This window comes from Falco punctatus, assembly GCF_963210335.1.
Source record: "Falco punctatus genome assembly, chromosome: 5".
Classification (NCBI taxonomy): Eukaryota; Metazoa; Chordata; class Aves; order Falconiformes; family Falconidae; genus Falco; species Falco punctatus.
The window spans coordinates 287,667-306,104 of NC_137584.1; the positions used below are offsets into that span (position 1 = coordinate 287,667).

Here is an 18,438-nt window from a genome sequence, read left to right on the forward strand (position 1 = left end):
AAGTTGATGATAACCTGCAGGAGTGGTCATTTATAGTTAGCTCAAGCAAAAGCAAGAACCCTTGTGTCAGACACATGCAAAGGTTGGGGGGATCCTACACATCCCCTTTTCCCATTCAGAAAAGGGTAACCGTGTTAGCGGCCTCTGGCTAAAAGAACTATCTTCTCAGACAGTTGCGCTACAGAGCCACTAAAGTTACGACTTCTGTGACGACAGGCCTACTACCCACGTAGGAAATAACCCCTCTGGATTCCTCATCTCCTAAAAAGCCTTACCTCTGGGAATTTCTCCCGGATTTCCCAGATCCGCTCACCCTTCTGCCCAATGATGGTCCGGTGGAATTTCTGCTCAATGATTAGGTCCGCAGTGTGTTCATTTTCCTGATGGGAACAGAGGGCACGCTGAGTGTTCAGCCGGAGAGCCATCTACTTTTACTTAGCGGTTTGCTGCCCGACAGTTTACTTGCCAGCACTGTCCCTCTTTTCTCTAGACAAAATTCACTCTGCGTTGACAGAGAAGGGCTACCCGAGGGAACAGAGGAAGACATTTGTGAAGAGGAACTTGCACTTGTCATGAGATCCAAGTGCTCGGTGGGCAAGGGGCACACACCCGCACCAGAAGGTTACAAGGGAACACGAGAGCCCAAACCCTGCAGTCTCCCAAACATCACATCCTACTCACCCACCATACGGGAAGCGAGTTCCAGCAGCTCTTTCTTGGCCTGTGGGACCCCCTGTGGGTCTCCTTCAATTCCGATCAGGTTGCTCTTCTCGTTGTCCGGGGGAATGCGCACAGACACCTTGTACAGATCCTTAATCCCGTTAACTTCAAGGCAAGGACTGTGGTGACGCAGTCTGCTAGGCAAAGACTTGGAAGCAAGGCACCTTGATTATCACTGCTCAGAGGCTGTTGAAGAAGTAAACCCGCCTCTGGGAAGGGCTCAGTGGGGTACGGTTGAGACAGGGGAAATTGCCTCTTCACCCTGGAGTTCAGCGAGAGCAGACCTGTGCCCCACGAGAACCTGTACAAGTAAATACCGTGGCATCTACAGAGCCAATTGTTCGCTTGTCAGAGCGAGGCGTGTTTCTTCCCCAAACAGTATCACATTTAGAGCAGAGGATAATCATTCATTTCTACCCCAAACTCTTTGCTGGGGACATGTTGCAGTGCTATCAAACTAGCAGACCGCAACAAGGCTTTACCGTTGGCCATATTCTACTGCCGGAGCTGTAGCACCTTCCTCCAGAGGCCAGACCACACTGCTCCTCCTCCATCTGACACCCTCTCCCACAAGCCACAGGGCTATTTAACCACTTAGCGGGAACCAGCTACACCTGCACATCGTCCATGTCAATCAACCCACTGCCTCTGAGGCAAGGCCACAGCTGCATGTTATCAGTGCAAATCAACCCACTGCCTTCATTCCTCTACAGGGAGAAGCTCACCAAGCAGATTTCCACCACCCACAACTGGCTGCTAAAATGTCATTCGCACAGAGCAACGTGTGGGGACAAAAAAAAACCAACTTCCTCCAGGACACATCAAAGTAATTCCACTACTGTTCAGGCTCCCAAGGTACTTTCACACGTTAAAGCCATCGCAAGGCCTCACGGCCCATTTCTCTCCTTGTACTACCACCACCACTCCAGAAAAGCAGAGGAAATGTGATAGAGACAGCACACTGGGTGAGCTACAGAGCCCCTGATACCATCTACTAAACACGAAGAGCGTGAGCATGGGAAGGACTAGAAAGGCACTCCACTTACTGTTAGCTCCGTTCTTGCCAATGAGGTGTCGGTGGAATTGGTGGTCAACCTCGATTATTGCGTAATCCATCCCGTTGATCTAAAAAGAATTCTATTTTTTATAGATATATATATGTATGTATGTACAATTATTATATATTATATTAAATAGGGCCAGGTAGGACAGGCCACCGCTTCTGTCTCGTGCCCTAAGTAACTGCCTACTGCCAAGCATTGGCACTGACTCACCAGCGGTCAGCTCCAAGCACTTCTGCTATTAAGCAGAGCACAAGCATTCCTCTGCTTTGAGAAGAGAGCACTGTGCTCATGAAACATTGAAAAGACTTACTTATGTGCCTCTCCGGCTATAACAAAGAGAACCCTTCCTTCTCTGCACCAAAAAAATTAATGCTGACTTTTCAAGAATGCTATGGATGAGTTTCATAACCAAGGGGTGTCATCCACCTGCCACACAATTTGTCTTCTGCAAGTTCGATTAAGCACGTCAAGACATCATAGGGATGTGACAAACACCTCATCACCTCTGCTCTGTTGCCCCTTCTTCCCCCAGGTTCTTCCTGGAACTAGTAACTCCAGCTCACCAGTTCCTTGACCATGGCTTCAATCTGTTCCTGAGCCACATGCACATCTTCTGTAGGTCCTTCCAAAGTGATGTTATCCTGTGGCGAGCAGCCTCGCAGTTTGCCCTCTTGCCTGTGATAACAATTGTCTCCGAGTTGCTGTTCTTTGCTGGGAGATCAATTATTGGTGTTGCTTGCTTTACGGATCTGCCACAAAGGGAAAAAAAAAAAAAAAAAAATCATCTCAGAAGCGTCCCATGTCAGAAGCAAAGCCCTTGCAGGCTATATTGGACATCACCGATGAGCAGGAGAGAGCATCCAGTGGGATTTTGCTGCAGGCAGTGATCATCACGAGCACTTGAGTTAGGAACAATATCTCCCCTTCTTGATGTTGGCACCTCCTTTCCCTATGATGTTCTTGTGGAACTGTTTGCAGATGGGGACAGAAATAGAAAAGCTGTTTTCAAGCTAAGGGAGAAAGGAAGGGAGAACTGAAGATTACACTGTCGTGGCAAGTGAGGCCCGACTTCAGGAACTCTGATAAACGAGCTTTTGAAAATAGGCTTAGACCCAAGGAAGTTCTCTATACGAGGGACTTGTAAGAATACACAAAGGCAAGTACGTTCCCCTATAGCCTTCACATAACAGGTACTACCCCCCTGCCTCCATTCAGCCAAAACAGCGTCGACAGCTCCCTCCTCTTGAGGTGTTTTAGCTCTACCCAAGCCAGTAGAGCTCTGCTTTGCCCCAGGGTTCTCCAGGCACGTAGGAGGGAACAGCAGGCAGAAGACCTCCTTACCAGGTCTGCCACCATCTTTTGCATGTATTCGGTGCACTTGTCCACCTCATTTTTGGGACCTCGGAGCTGGACGATGTCACTCTTGTGTGCAGCAGGGTCTGGGAAGTTGATGATAACCTGCAGGAGTGGTCATTTATAGTTAGCTCAAGCAAAAGCAAGAACCCTTGTGTCAGACACATGCAAAGGTTGGGGGGATCCTACACATCCCCTTTTCCCATTCAGAAAAGGGTAACCGTGTTAGCGGCCTCTGGCTAAAAGAACTATCTTCTCAGACAGTTGCGCTACAGAGCCACTAAAGTTACGACTTCTGTGACGACAGGCCTACTACCCACGTAGGAAATAACCCCTCTGGATTCCTCATCTCCTAAAAAGCCTTACCTCTGGGAATTTCTCCCGGATTTCCCAGATCCGCTCACCCTTCTGCCCAATGATGGTCCGGTGGAATTTCTGCTCAATGATTAGGTCCGCAGTGTGTTCATTTTCCTGATGGGAACAGAGGGCACGCTGAGTGTTCAGCCGGAGAGCCATCTACTTTTACTTAGCGGTTTGCTGCCCGACAGTTTACTTGCCAGCACTGTCCCTCTTTTCTCTAGACAAAATTCACTCTGCGTTGACAGAGAAGGGCTACCCGAGGGAACAGAGGAAGACATTTGTGAAGAGGAACTTGCACTTGTCATGAGATCCAAGTGCTCGGTGGGCAAGGGGCACACACCCGCACCAGAAGGTTACAAGGGAACACGAGAGCCCAAACCCTGCAGTCTCCCAAACATCACATCCTACTCACCCACCATACGGGAAGCGAGTTCCAGCAGCTCTTTCTTGGCCTGTGGGACCCCCTGTGGGTCTCCTTCAATTCCGATCAGGTTGCTCTTCTCGTTGTCCGGGGGAATGCGCACAGACACCTTGTACAGATCCTTAATCCCGTTAACTTCAAGGCAAGGACTGTGGTGACGCAGTCTGCTAGGCAAAGACTTGGAAGCAAGGCACCTTGATTATCACTGCTCAGAGGCTGTTGAAGAAGTAAACCCGCCTCTGGGAAGGGCTCAGTGGGGTACGGTTGAGACAGGGGAAATTGCCTCTTCACCCTGGAGTTCAGCGAGAGCAGACCTGTGCCACACGAGAACCTGTACAAGTAAATACCGTGGCATCTACAGAGCCAATTGTTCGCTTGTCAGAGCGAGGCGTGTTTCTTCCCCAAACAGTATCACATTTAGAGCAGAGGATAATCATTCATTTCTACCCCAAACTCTTTGCTGGGGACATGTTGCAGTGCTATCAAACTAGCAGACCGCAACAAGGCTTTACCGTTGGCCATATTCTACTGCCGGAGCTGTAGCACCTTCCTCCAGAGGCCAGAACCACACTGCTCCTCCTCCATCTGACACCCTCTCCCACAAGCCACAGGGCTATTTAACCACTTAGCGGGAACCAGCTACACCTCCACATCGTCCATGTCAATCAACCCACTGCCTCTGAGGCAAGGCCACAGCTGCATGTTATCAGTGCAAATCAACCCACCGCCTTCATTCCTCTACAGGGAGAAGCTCACCAAGCAGATTTCCACCACCCACAACTGGCTGCTAAAATGTCATTCGCACAGAGCAACGTGTGGGGACAAAAAAAAACCAACTTCCTCCAGGACACATCAAAGTAATTCCACTACTGTTCAGGCTCCCAAGGTACTTTCACACGTTAAAGCCATCGCAAGGCCTCACGGCCCATTTCTCTCCTTGTACTACCACCACCACTCCAGAAAAGCAGAGGAAATGTGATGGAGACAGCACACTGGGTGAGCTACAGAGCCCCTGATACCATCTACTAAACACGAAGAGCGTGAGCATGGGAAGGACTAGAAAGGCACTCCACTTACTGTTAGCTCCGTTCTTGCCAATGAGGTGTCGGTGGAATTGGTGGTCAACCTTGATTATTGCGTAATCCATCCCGTTGATCTAAAAAGAATTCTATTTTTTATAGATATATATATGTATGTATGTACAATTATTATATATTATATTATATAGGGCCAGGTAGGACAGGCCACCGCTTCTGTCTCGTGCCCTAAGTAACTGCCTACTGCCAAGCATTGGCACTGACTCACCAGCGGTCAGCTCCAAGCACTTCTGCTATTAAGCAGAGCACAAGCATTCCTCTGCTTTGAGAAGAGAGCACTGTGCTCATGAAACATTGAAAAGACTTACTTATGTGCCTCTCCGGCTATAACAAAGAGAACCCTTCCTTCTCTGCACCAAAAAAATTAATGCTGACTTTTCAAGAATGCTATGGATGAGTTTCATAACCAAGGGGTGTCATCCACCTGCCACACAATTTGTCTTCTGCAAGTTCGATTAAGCACGTCAAGACATCATAGGGATGTGACAAACACCTCATCACCTCTGCTCTGTTGCCCCTTCTTCCCCCAGTTTCTTCCTGGAACTAGTAACTCCAGCTCACCAGTTCCTTGACCATGGCTTCAATCTGTTCCTGAGCCACATGCACATCTTCTGTAGGTCCTTCCAAAGTGATGTTATCCTGTGGCGAGCAGCCTCGCAGTTTGCCCTCTTGCCTGTGATAACAATTGTCTCCGAGTTGCTGTTCTTTGCTGGGAGATCAATTATTGGTGTTGCTTGCTTTACGGATCTGCCACAAAGGGAAAAAAAAAAAAAAAAAATCATCTCAGAAGCGTCCCATGTCAGAAGCAAAGCCCTTGCAGGCTATATTGGACATCACCGATGAGCAGGAGAGAGCATCCAGTGGGATTTTGCTGCAGGCAGTGATCATCACGAGCACTTGAGTTAGGAACAATATCTCCCCTTCTTGATGTTGGCACCTCCTTTCCCTATGATGTTCTTGTGGAACTGTTTGCAGATGGGGACAGAAATAGAAAAGCTGTTTTCAAGCTAAGGGAGAAAGGAAGGGAGAACTGAAGATTACACTGTCGTGGCAAGTGAGGCCCGACTTCAGGAACTCTGATAAACGAGCTTTTGAAAATAGGCTTAGACCCAAGGAAGTTCTCTATACGAGGGACTTGTAAGAATACACAAAGGCAAGTACGTTCCCCTATAGCCTTCACATAACAGGTACTACCCCCCTGCCTCCATTCAGCCAAAACAGCGTCGACAGCTCCCTCCTCTTGAGGTGTTTTAGCTCTACCCAAGCCAGTAGAGCTCTGCTTTGCCCCAGGGTTCTCCAGGCACGTAGGAGGGAACAGCAGGCAGAAGACCTCCTTACCAGGTCTGCCACCATCTTTTGCATGTATTCGGTGCACTTGTCCACCTCATTTTTGGGACCCCGGAGCTGGACGATGTCACTCTTGTGTGCAGCAGGGTCTGGGAAGTTGATGATAACCTGCAGGAGTGGTCATTTATAGTTAGCTCAAGCAAAAGCAAGAACCCTTGTGTCAGACACATGCAAAGGTTGGGGGGATCCTACACATCCCCTTTTCCCATTCAGAAAAGGGTAACCGTGTTAGCGGCCTCTGGCTAAAAGAACTATCTTCTCAGACAGTTGCGCTACAGAGCCACTAAAGTTACGACTTCTGTGACGACAGGCCTACTACCCACGTAGGAAATAACCCCTCTGGATTCCTCATCTCCTAAAAAGCCTTACCTCTGGGAATTTCTCCCGGATTTCCCAGATCCGCTCACCCTTCTGCCCAATGATGGTCCGGTGGAATTTCTGCTCAATGATTAGGTCCGCAGTGTGTTCATTTTCCTGATGGGAACAGAGGGCACGCTGAGTGTTCAGCCGGAGAGCCATCTACTTTTACTTAGCGGTTTGCTGCCCGACAGTTTACTTGCCAGCACTGTCCCTCTTTTCTCTAGACAAAATTCACTCTGCGTTGACAGAGAAGGGCTACCCGAGGGAACAGAGGAAGACATTTGTGAAGAGGAACTTGCACTTGTCATGAGATCCAAGTGCTCGGTGGGCAAGGGGCACACACCCGCACCAGAAGGTTACAAGGGAACACGAGAGCCCAAACCCTGCAGTCTCCCAAACATCACATCCTACTCACCCACCATACGGGAAGCGAGTTCCAGCAGCTCTTTCTTGGCCTGTGGGACCCCCTGTGGGTCTCCTTCAATTCCGATCAGGTTGCTCTTCTCGTTGTCCGGGGGAATGCGCACAGACACCTTGTACAGATCCTTAATCCCGTTAACTTCAAGGCAAGGACTGTGGTGACGCAGTCTGCTAGGCAAAGACTTGGAAGCAAGGCACCTTGATTATCACTGCTCAGAGGCTGTTGAAGAAGTAAACCCGCCTCTGGGAAGGGCTCAGTGGGGTACGGTTGAGACAGGGGAAATTGCCTCTTCACCCTGGAGTTCAGCGAGAGCAGACCTGTGCCACACGAGAACCTGTACAAGTAAATACCGTGGCATCTACAGAGCCAATTGTTCGCTTGTCAGAGCGAGGCGTGTTTCTTCCCCAAACAGTATCACATTTAGAGCAGAGGATAATCATTCATTTCTACCCCAAACTCTTTGCTGGGGACATGTTGCAGTGCTATCAAACTAGCAGACCGCAACAAGGCTTTACCGTTGGCCATATTCTACTGCCGGAGCTGTAGCACCTTCCTCCAGAGGCCAGAACCACACTGCTCCTCCTCCATCTGACACCCTCTCCCACAAGCCACAGGGCTATTTAACCACTTAGCGGGAACCAGCTACACCTCCACATCGTCCATGTCAATCAACCCACTGCCTCTGAGGCAAGGCCACAGCTGCATGTTATCAGTGCAAATCAACCCACCGCCTTCATTCCTCTACAGGGAGAAGCTCACCAAGCAGATTTCCACCACCCACAACTGGCTGCTAAAATGTCATTCGCACAGAGCAACGTGTGGGGACAAAAAAAAACCAACTTCCTCCAGGACACATCAAAGTAATTCCACTACTGTTCAGGCTCCCAAGGTACTTTCACACGTTAAAGCCATCGCAAGGCCTCACGGCCCATTTCTCTCCTTGTACTACCACCACCACTCCAGAAAAGCAGAGGAAATGTGATGGAGACAGCACACTGGGTGAGCCACAGAGCCCCTGATACCATCTACTAAACACGAAGAGCGTGAGCATGGGAAGGACTAGAAAGGCACTCCACTTACTGTTAGCTCCGTTCTTGCCAATGAGGTGTCGGTGGAATTGGTGGTCAACCTTGATTATTGCGTAATCCATCCCGTTGATCTAAAAAGAATTCTATTTTTTATAGATATATATATGTATGTATGTACAATTATTATATATTATATTAAATAGGGCCAGGTAGGACAGGCCACCGCTTCTGTCTCGTGCCCTAAGTAACTGCCTACTGCCAAGCATTGGCACTGACTCACCAGCGGTCAGCTACAAGCACTTCTGCTATTAAGCAGAGCACAAGCATTCCTCTGCTTTGAGAAGAGAGCACTGTGCTCATGAAACATTGAAAAGACTTACTTATGTGCCTCTCCGGCTATAACAAAGAGAACCCTTCCTTCTCTGCACCAAAAAAATTAATGCTGACTTTTCAAGAATGCTATGGATGAGTTTCATAACCAAGGGGTGTCACCCACCTGCCACACAATTTGTCTTCTGCAAGTTCGATTAAGCACGTCAAGACATCATAGGGATGTGACAAACACCTCATCACCTCTGCTCTGTTGCCCCTTCTTCCCCCAGTTTCTTCCTGGAACTAGTAACTCCAGCTCACCAGTTCCTTGACCATGGCTTCAATCTGTTCCTGAGCCACATGCACATCTTCTGTAGGTCCTTCCAAAGTGATGTTATCCTCTCCTCCAGTGAATTTGATGTGAACCTTGAGGTGAAAGACAATGAATCTCTTAAGAATTTGCCAAGATCCAAGCCAGGCCAATGCCCTTGGTTCTTGAAGCTAAGCCTTGCATACTAGGCAATCCCTGACTGGTGGCTAACTACCAGCAATTAACAGCAAGGGGTTACCTTTCCTTGGCGCCACCCTTGGCACCATCCGTCTCCCACTCCCCTGTGCTCTGTAAACATGCCTCATCATGTTAATTGTTGTCTAGACAAGCTCGAGCACATTCCCCTCAGCTGACCGATTGCCACGCACGGTCCTAGTTTCCAGCCCGCTCCTGCGTCTCCCCCTTCCTGTCACACAAAAGAACCTTTGAAAGCCAACGAGTAAAAACAAGGCATAAGTAACCGAACAAATAAAAAACCAACTAAGACATATTAGCAATGTCAAAATAACCCACTGTCTTTGTTCCGTACCATTTGACAATTGCCCCTGTTTGTTTTTGAACAGCTAGGACCAGGTTTGCCATGTTCTGCAGGGCCCTTGCAAACATGACAGCAACCAAGGAAATAGCAAACAACCAAGACTGCCAATTGAGTGAATGGATGCCAAAAAAGGCTGAAATTTTCTCAGATTTTGATACCCTGTTGCTGCAATGGGGCGCCTAAAATCCACGCAGCACATACCATCAAAATCCTCACAGCCGTGTCCTTGAAGCAACAACAAAAAGCAGTGGCAATTTTGACTCACATTCTTAACCGCCTACCAAACAAGGTGATTTAACTCTTCAATGCTTTCCCTGCTGTTACTCTGCATTAGAGAAGAACCGCTGCGACACGTTCCCCTCATAGCCTCCTACTCCATTAGCATCTACAGAAAGACAATGATCGACATTCAAAGTGTAAACAACATCATCTTCTTTTGGATTAACATTATACGTAGCTGGAAGGGCACACCAAACAAGAACTGGTTCCGTCCAAAAGTTCGAAACATAGCATGCCTTCTCTGAACATACCTCTGGGGTCATTCCCTTCATTCCCTCTTCTTTATGCAAAGAGAGACACTTTACCATAACAGAGAAGCCCCCGTTTACATCTCTGAGCCAGGACACAAACCGCAGCTGTGTGCGCCACCAGGCTCAGGGCAGAAACCACTCCTGTAGTTACATAACTATATATCTCTACGAGCGTGCAGACCCCTATTAAACACTAAATAACCATGTTTATCTTTCCTATTCTCCTTCATAATACCTAGTTGTTCTCTCATGATGAATCCTCCCTTCCCCTTATCGGTGTCAAGGGAATCATTGTTCCATGCACATGTCCCGTGTACAATGACTTGTCCTGTTCCCCTGCTTGGTCCGAGAGTATCACCTTTGTTAAGTGGTTTGATCCAGGGTGATAGCGATTCGTTCTAGGCGCTGTAAAAAGCGAAATGTATATTCTACGTCCTGACGTTGGGTATCTAACATGAATGCAAAACAGTAATCCTCACACAGTTTTTATTTCATTCTGTAGGGTCGGTGTCGGTATCCGTGGCCTGCAGTAAAGGTTCACGGAAAGGTCTTACAGTCTTCGCTGGGATCCATCTAGGTCCTTTTTCTGTAGGGACACAAGCATAACCTTTTCCCCATGTAACAAGAGGATACGGTCCCATAATTTTACCTGTGTCTGGATCTCGGACCAATACCGGGGCTTTAACCCGTGCCTCGAAGGAGGCATTTGCAGTGAAACGTCGAACTATCGGTGGGTTGTTATCTATGAAAGAACAATTCACAAAATTTAAACCATACAATGCTTTCCGCAACCGTTCCTCCGGAATAGCCATTCCCCTTCCCCCTTTTTGTTGTTGTAATAAACGTTTTAGAGACTGATGCGACCGTTCAATGAGAGATTGACCGGTGGGGGAATGAGGAATGCCAGTAATATGAGTTATACCCCATAGGGCAAAAAAGGTTTTTACAGTTGTTGAAACATAAAGACAGATAATGGTCCAGCTTAAGGGAATACCTAAAGTAGCAAAAGCACGCATTAAAGGTCTACGAACATCTCGTGCCTTTTCTCCTGTGTGACAAGAGGCAAACAAGGCACCTGAAAATGTATCAATGGAAGAGTGGATATATTTAAGGTTACCAAATTCAGAACCATGTGTGACATCTGTTTGCCGTAATTGTAGGCTTTGTCATCCTCTAGGATTAACTCCTGTAGCAATTGATGGGAAAGAATGTTTTTGACCATCAGGACAGACAGCAACAATATTTGACGCTTGTTGAGAAGTAAGGTCAAACTGTCGCTTAAGAGCTCCAGCATTTCGATGGAAAAAAGAGTGACTTAGTTTAGCTTGTGCAATCCGGTCTGGCAGTACTTGAACTGGTCACGTCAATAGGTCAGCTCGTCGATTGCCTTCTGCAAGAAAACCAGGTAGTGAGGTATGAGACCTAATATGCATAACAAAATAAGGCGCAGATCGAGAGTCCAAAAGGAAAATAAGTTCCTGTAACAGGGCAAGAAGTTGGGAATGCGAAACACTCCGCAGCACAGAAGCTTCAGCTCGTGTAACAATACCTGCAACAGAAGCAGAATCAGTAACAAGGTTGAGGGGTACGTTCCATTTTCGGAAAACACCAACAACTGCATTCAGTTGTACTATTTGAGGTGAACCCGAGACTGTCTCTCTGTGCGAATCCCATTGTCTCCGTTGATCATCCCACCACAGAAGAACAGACTTACGTGATTTGCCCGATCCACCTGTAAACACAGGAAGTGCCTGTAAGGGTTGTTCGCTTCTTCTGGGTTTTAACATCAGACGAAAATCAACGTTAAACAGGTTGTGTGAAGGTGGATGGGAAGTTATTTGACCTGTATATTCTCGCCCGGCACCTCCCCGGGACCTATAGCTTGACAAACTATTGTTGTACAATTCAACCACGAGAACCTCTAACACCTTTACCACTCAAACCTAGCCTTCTCCTTGACATCTTACATATCCCATAAACACCACCTACCCAACACCTCAACACCAAAATCATATTAACCCAAAGCCCCCATACTCACACGCCCCTAAGACTATAGGCGCCCAAACAGCCAACGAAACCACGTCCCCGTAGCTTACAATCCAAAAGCGTGGCACTGAAGATGCCAAGACGGCGTACGATATGAAAGCCGAGGACAAAAGACTTAGTCCTAACCTTACAGTTGGCTCCTGCTAGACATATACATGCAAGTATCCGCGGCCCAGTGTAAATGCCCTAGGCCTCTTGCTAAGACCAAAGGAGCAGGCATCAGGCACACACTACCAACTGTAGCCCAAGACGCCTTGCTCAGCCACACCCCCACGGGCACTCAGCAGTAAGTAACAGTAAGCAATAAGCGCAAGCTTGACTTAGTCACGGCAGCCTTCCGGGTTGGTAAATCTTGTGCCAGCCACCGCGGACACACAAGAAACCCAAGCCAACGGTCACACGGCGTAAAGAGCGGACTAGAGCCTGTCATAATAACTAGGAAACCCAAACGCAACTAAGCTGTCATAAGCCCGAGATACCCCTAAGGCCAACCTAAAGATGATCCTAGTAAACCTGACTGCGGCGAATGAAGAGACGGGACGCAGCTTGATGCAAGCAAATGTCAATGTGTGGTACAGAAGCACGAGGTTTTATACGCTTTCAGAAGCTGCGCGTTCTAAACTAATTGGTTCTTGAAGCTAAGCCTTGCATACTAGGCGACCCCTGACTGGTGGTTAACTACCAGCAATTAACAGCAAGGGCTTACCTTTCCTTGGCGCCATCCGTCTCCCACGTCCCTGTGCTCTGTAAACATGCCTCATCATGTTAATTGTTGTCTAGACAAGCTCGAGCACATTCCCCTCAGCTGACCGATTGCCACGCATGGTCCGAGTTTCCAGCCCGCTCCTGCGTCTCCCCCTTCCTGTCGCACAAAAAGAACCTTTGAAAGCCAACGAGTAAAAACAAGGCATAAGTAATAGAACAAATAAAAAACCAACCAAGACATATTATCAATGTCAAAATATCCCACTGTCTTTGTTCCGTACCATTTGACAATTGCCCCTTTTTGGTTTTGAACAGCTAGGACCAGGTTTGCCATGTTCTGCAGGGCCCTTGCAAACATGACAGCAACCAAGGTAATAGCAAACAACCAAGACTGCCAATTGAGTGAATGGATGCCAAAAAAGGCTGAAATTTTCTCAGATTTTGATACCGTGTTGCTGCAATGGGGCGCCTAAAATCCACGCAGCACATACCATCAAAATCCTCACAGCCGTGTCCTTGAAGCAACAACAAAAAGCAGTGGCAATTTTGACTCACATTCTTAACCGCCTACCAAACAAGGTGATTTAACTCTTCAATGCTTTCCCTGCTGTTACTCTGCATTAGAGAAGAACCGCTGCGACACGTTCCCCTCATAGCCTCCTACTCCATTAGCATCTACAGAAAGACAATGATCGACATTCAAAGTGTAAACAACATCATCTTCTTTTGGATTAACATTATACGTAGCTGGAAGGGCACACCAAACAAGAACTGGTTCCGTCCAAAAGTTCGAAACATAGCATGCCTTCTCTGAACATACCTCTGGGGTCATTCCCTTCATTCCCTCTTCTTTATGCAAAGAGAGACACTTTACCATAACAGAGAAGCCCCCGTTTACATCTCTGAGCCAGGACACAAACCGCAGCCGTGTGCGCCACCAGGCTCAGGGCAGAAACCACTCCTGTAGTTACATAACTATATATCTCTACGAGCGTGCAGACCCCTATTAAACACTAAATAACCATGTTTATCTTTCCTATTCTCCTTCATAATACCTAGTTGTTCTCTCATGATGAATCCTCCCTTCCCCTTATCGGTGTCAAGGGAATCATTGTTCCATGCACATGTCCCGTGTACAATGACTTGTCCTGTTCCCCTGCTTGGTCCGAGAGTATCACCTTTGTTAAGTGGTTTGATCCAGGGTGATAGCGATTCGTTCTAGGCGCTGTAAAAAGCGAAATGTATATTCTACGTCCTGACGTTGGGTATCTAACATGAATGCAAAACAGTAATCCTCACACAGTTTTTATTTCATTCTGTAGGGTCGGTGTCGGTATCCGTGGCCTGCAGTAAAGGTTCACGGAAAGGTCTTACAGTCTTCGCTGGGATCCATCTAGGTCCTTTTTCTGTAGGGACACAAGCATAACCTTTTCCCCATGTAACAAGAGGATACGGTCCCATAATTTTACCTGTGTCTGGATCTCGGACCAATACCGGGGCTTTAACCCGTGCCTCGAAGGAGGCATTTGCAGTGAAACGTCGAACTATCGGTGGGTTGTTATCTATGAAAGAACAATTCACAAAATTTAAACCATACAATGCTTTCCGCAACCGTTCCTCCAGAATAGCCATTCCCCTTCCCCCTTTTTGTTGTTGTAATAAACGTTTTAGAGACTGATGCGACCGTTCAATGAGAGATTGACCGGTGGGGGAATGAGGAATGCCAGTAATATGAGTTATACCCCATAGGGCAAAAAAGGTTTTTACAGTTGTTGAAACATAAAGACAGATAATGGTCCAGCTTAAGGGAATACCTAAAGTAGCAAAAGCACGCATTAAAGGTCTACGAACATCTCGTGCCTTTTCTCCTGTGTGACAAGAGGCAAACAAGGCACCTGAAAATGTATCAATGGAAGAGTGGATATATTTAAGGTTACCAAATTCAGAACCATGTGTGACATCTGTTTGCCGTAATTGTAGGCTTTGTCATCCTCTAGGATTAACTCCTGTAGCAATTGATGGGAAAGAATGTTTTTGACCATCAGAACAGACAGCAACAATATTTGACGCTTGTTGAGAAGTAAGGTCAAACTGTCGCTTAAGAGCTCCAGCATTTCGATGGAAAAAAGAGTGACTTAGTTTAGCTTGTGCAATCCGGTCTGGCAGTACTTGAACTGGTCACGTCAATAGGTCAGCTCGTCGATTGCCTTCTGCAAGAAAACCAGGTAGTGAGGTATGAGACCTAATATGCATAACAAAATAAGGCGCAGATCGAGAGTCCAAAAGGAAAATAAGTTCCTGTAACAGGGCAAGAAGTTGGGAATGCGAAACACTCCGCAGCACAGAAGCTTCAGCTCGTGTAACAATACCTGCAACAGAAGCAGAATCAGTAACAAGGTTGAGGGGTACGTTCCATTTTCGGAAAACACCAACAACTGCATTCAGTTGTACTATTTGAGGTGAACCCGAGACTGTCTCTCTGTGCGAATCCCATTGTCTCCGTTGATCATCCCACCACAGAAGAACAGACTTACGTGATTTGCCCGATCCACCTGTAAACACAGGAAGTGCCTGTAAGGGTTGTTCGCTTCTTCTGGGTTTTAACATCAGACGAAAATCAACGTTAAACAGGTTGTGTGAAGGTGGATGGGAAGTTATTTGACCTGTATATTCTCGCCCGGCACCTCCCCGGGACCTATAGCTTGACAAACTATTGTTGTACAATTCAACCACGAGAACCTCTAACACCTTTACCACTCAAACCTAGCCTTCTCCTTGACATCTTACATATCCCATAAACACCACCTACCCAACACCTCAACACCAAAATCATATTAACCCAAAGCCCCCATACTCACACGCCCCTAAGACTATAGGCGCCCAAACAGCCAACGAAACCACGTCCCCGTAGCTTACAATCCAAAAGCGTGGCACTGAAGATGCCAAGACGGCGTACGATATGAAAGCCGAGGACAAAAGACTTAGTCCTAACCTTACAGTTGGCTCCTGCTAGACATATACATGCAAGTATCCGCGGCCCAGTGTAAATGCCCTAGGCCTCTTGCTAAGACCAAAGGAGCAGGCATCAGGCACACACTACCAACTGTAGCCCAAGACGCCTTGCTCAGCCACACCCCCACGGGCACTCAGCAGTAAGTAACAGTAAGCAATAAGCGCAAGCTTGACTTAGTCACGGCAGCCTTCCGGGTTGGTAAATCTTGTGCCAGCCACCGCGGACACACAAGAAACCCAAGCCAACGGTCACACGGCGTAAAGAGCGGACTAGAGCCTGTCATAATAACTAGGAAACCCAAACGCAACTAAGCTGTCATAAGCCCGAGATACCCCTAAGGCCAACCTAAAGATGATCCTAGTAAACCTGACTGCGGCGAATGAAGAGACGGGACGCAGCTTGATGCAAGCAAATGTCAATGTGTGGTACAGAAGCACGAGGTTTTATACGCTTTCAGAAGCTGCGCGTTCTAAACTAATTGGTTCTTGAAGCTAAGCCTTGCATACTAGGCGACCCCTGACTGGTGGTTAACTACCAGCAATTAACAGCAAGGGCTTACCTTTCCTTGGCGCCATCCGTCTCCCACGTCCCTGTGCTCTGTAAACATGCCTCATCATGTTAATTGTTGTCTAGACAAGCTCGAGCACATTCCCCTCAGCTGACCGATTGCCACGCATGGTCCGAGTTTCCAGCCCGCTCCTGCGTCTCCCCCTTCCTGTCGCACAAAAAGAACCTTTGAAAGCCAACGAGTAAAAACAAGGCATAAGTAATAGAACAAATAAAAAACCAACCAAGACATATTATCAATGTCAAAATATCCCACTGTCTTTGTTCCGTACCATTTGACAATTGCCCCTTTTTGGTTTTGAACAGCTAGGACCAGGTTTGCCATGTTCTGCAGGGCCCTTGCAAACATGACAGCAACCAAGGTAATAGCAAACAACCAAGACTGCCAATTGAGTGAATGGATGCCAAAAAAGGCTGAAATTTTCTCAGATTTTGATACCGTGTTGCTGCAATGGGGCGCCTAAAATCCACGCAGCACATACCATCAAAATCCTCACAGCCGTGTCCTTGAAGCAACAACAAAAAGCAGTGGCAATTTTGACTCACATTCTTAACCGCCTACCAAACAAGGTGATTTAACTCTTCAATGCTTTCCCTGCTGTTACTCTGCATTAGAGAAGAACCGCTGCGACACGTTCCCCTCATAGCCTCCTACTCCATTAGCATCTACAGAAAGACAATGATCGACATTCAAAGTGTAAACAACATCATCTTCTTTTGGATTAACATTATACGTAGCTGGAAGGGCACACCAAACAAGAACTGGTTCCGTCCAAAAGTTCGAAACATAGCATGCCTTCTCTGAACATACCTCTGGGGTCATTCCCTTCATTCCCTCTTCTTTATGCAAAGAGAGACACTTTACCATAACAGAGAAGCCCCCGTTTACATCTCTGAGCCAGGACACAAACCGCAGCCGTGTGCGCCACCAGGCTCAGGGCAGAAACCACTCCTGTAGTTACATAACTATATATCTCTACGAGCGTGCAGACCCCTATTAAACACTAAATAACCATGTTTATCTTTCCTATTCTCCTTCATAATACCTAGTTGTTCTCTCATGATGAATCCTCCCTTCCCCTTATCGGTGTCAAGGGAATCATTGTTCCATGCACATGTCCCGTGTACAATGACTTGTCCTGTTCCCCTGCTTGGTCCGAGAGTATCACCTTTGTTAAGTGGTTTGATCCAGGGTGATAGCGATTCGTTCTAGGCGCTGTAAAAAGCGAAATGTATATTCTACGTCCTGACGTTGGGTATCTAACATGAATGCAAAACAGTAATCCTCACACAGTTTTTATTTCATTCTGTAGGGTCGGTGTCGGTATCCGTGGCCTGCAGTAAAGGTTCACGGAAAGGTCTTACAGTCTTCGCTGGGATCCATCTAGGTCCTTTTTCTGTAGGGACACAAGCATAACCTTTTCCCCATGTAACAAGAGGATACGGTCCCATAATTTTACCTGTGTCTGGATCTCGGACCAATACCGGGGCTTTAACCCGTGCCTCGAAGGAGGCATTTGCAGTGAAACGTCGAACTATCGGTGGGTTGTTATCTATGAAAGAACAATTCACAAAATTTAAACCATACAATGCTTTCCGCAACCGTTCCTCCAGAATAGCCATTCCCCTTCCCCCTTTTTGTTGTTGTAATAAACGTTTTAGAGACTGATGCGACCGTTCAATGAGAGATTGACCGGTGGGGGAATGAGGAATGCCAGTAATATGAGTTATACCCCATAGGGCAAAAAAGGTTTTTACAGTTGTTGAAACATAAAGACAGATAATGGTCCAGCTTAAGGGAATACCTAAAGTAGCAAAAGCACGCATTAAAGGTCTACGAACATCTCGTGCCTTTTCTCCTGTGTGACAAGAGGCAAACAAGGCACCTGAAAATGTATCAATGGAAGAGTGGATATATTTAAGGTTACCAAATTCAGAACCATGTGTGACATCTGTTTGCCGTAATTGTAGGCTTTGTCATCCTCTAGGATTAACTCCTGTAGCAATTGATGGGAAAGAATGTTTTTGACCATCAGAACAGACAGCAACAATATTTGACGCTTGTTGAGAAGTAAGGTCAAACTGTCGCTTAAGAGCTCCAGCATTTCGATGGAAAAAAGAGTGACTTAGTTTAGCTTGTGCAATCCGGTCTGGCAGTACTTGAACTGGTCACGTCAATAGGTCAGCTCGTCGATTGCCTTCTGCAAGAAAACCAGGTAGTGAGG

At 47.1% G+C, this 18,438-nt stretch overlaps 1 protein-coding gene across 1 annotated transcript in view; it reads right to left on the bottom strand.

Annotated features, from left to right (window-relative positions):
* Positions 1-2,689: 2,689 nt before the first annotated feature.
* The window catches only part of LOC308064564 (vigilin-like), a gene marked incomplete at both ends in the record, with an annotated part of 137,939 nt that continues 122,190 nt past the window's right edge, over positions 2,690-18,438 (bottom strand). The window contains 10 exon segments of the mRNA XM_080389200.1: positions 2,690-2,752; positions 3,126-3,242; positions 3,504-3,608; positions 3,914-4,053; positions 5,620-5,737; positions 5,739-5,752; positions 5,926-6,022; positions 6,354-6,470; positions 6,732-6,836; positions 7,142-7,281. Of these exon segments, the coding sequence (XP_080245326.1) occupies positions 2,690-2,752; positions 3,126-3,242; positions 3,504-3,608; positions 3,914-4,053; positions 5,620-5,737; positions 5,739-5,752; positions 5,926-6,022; positions 6,354-6,470; positions 6,732-6,836; positions 7,142-7,281 (1,016 nt within the window).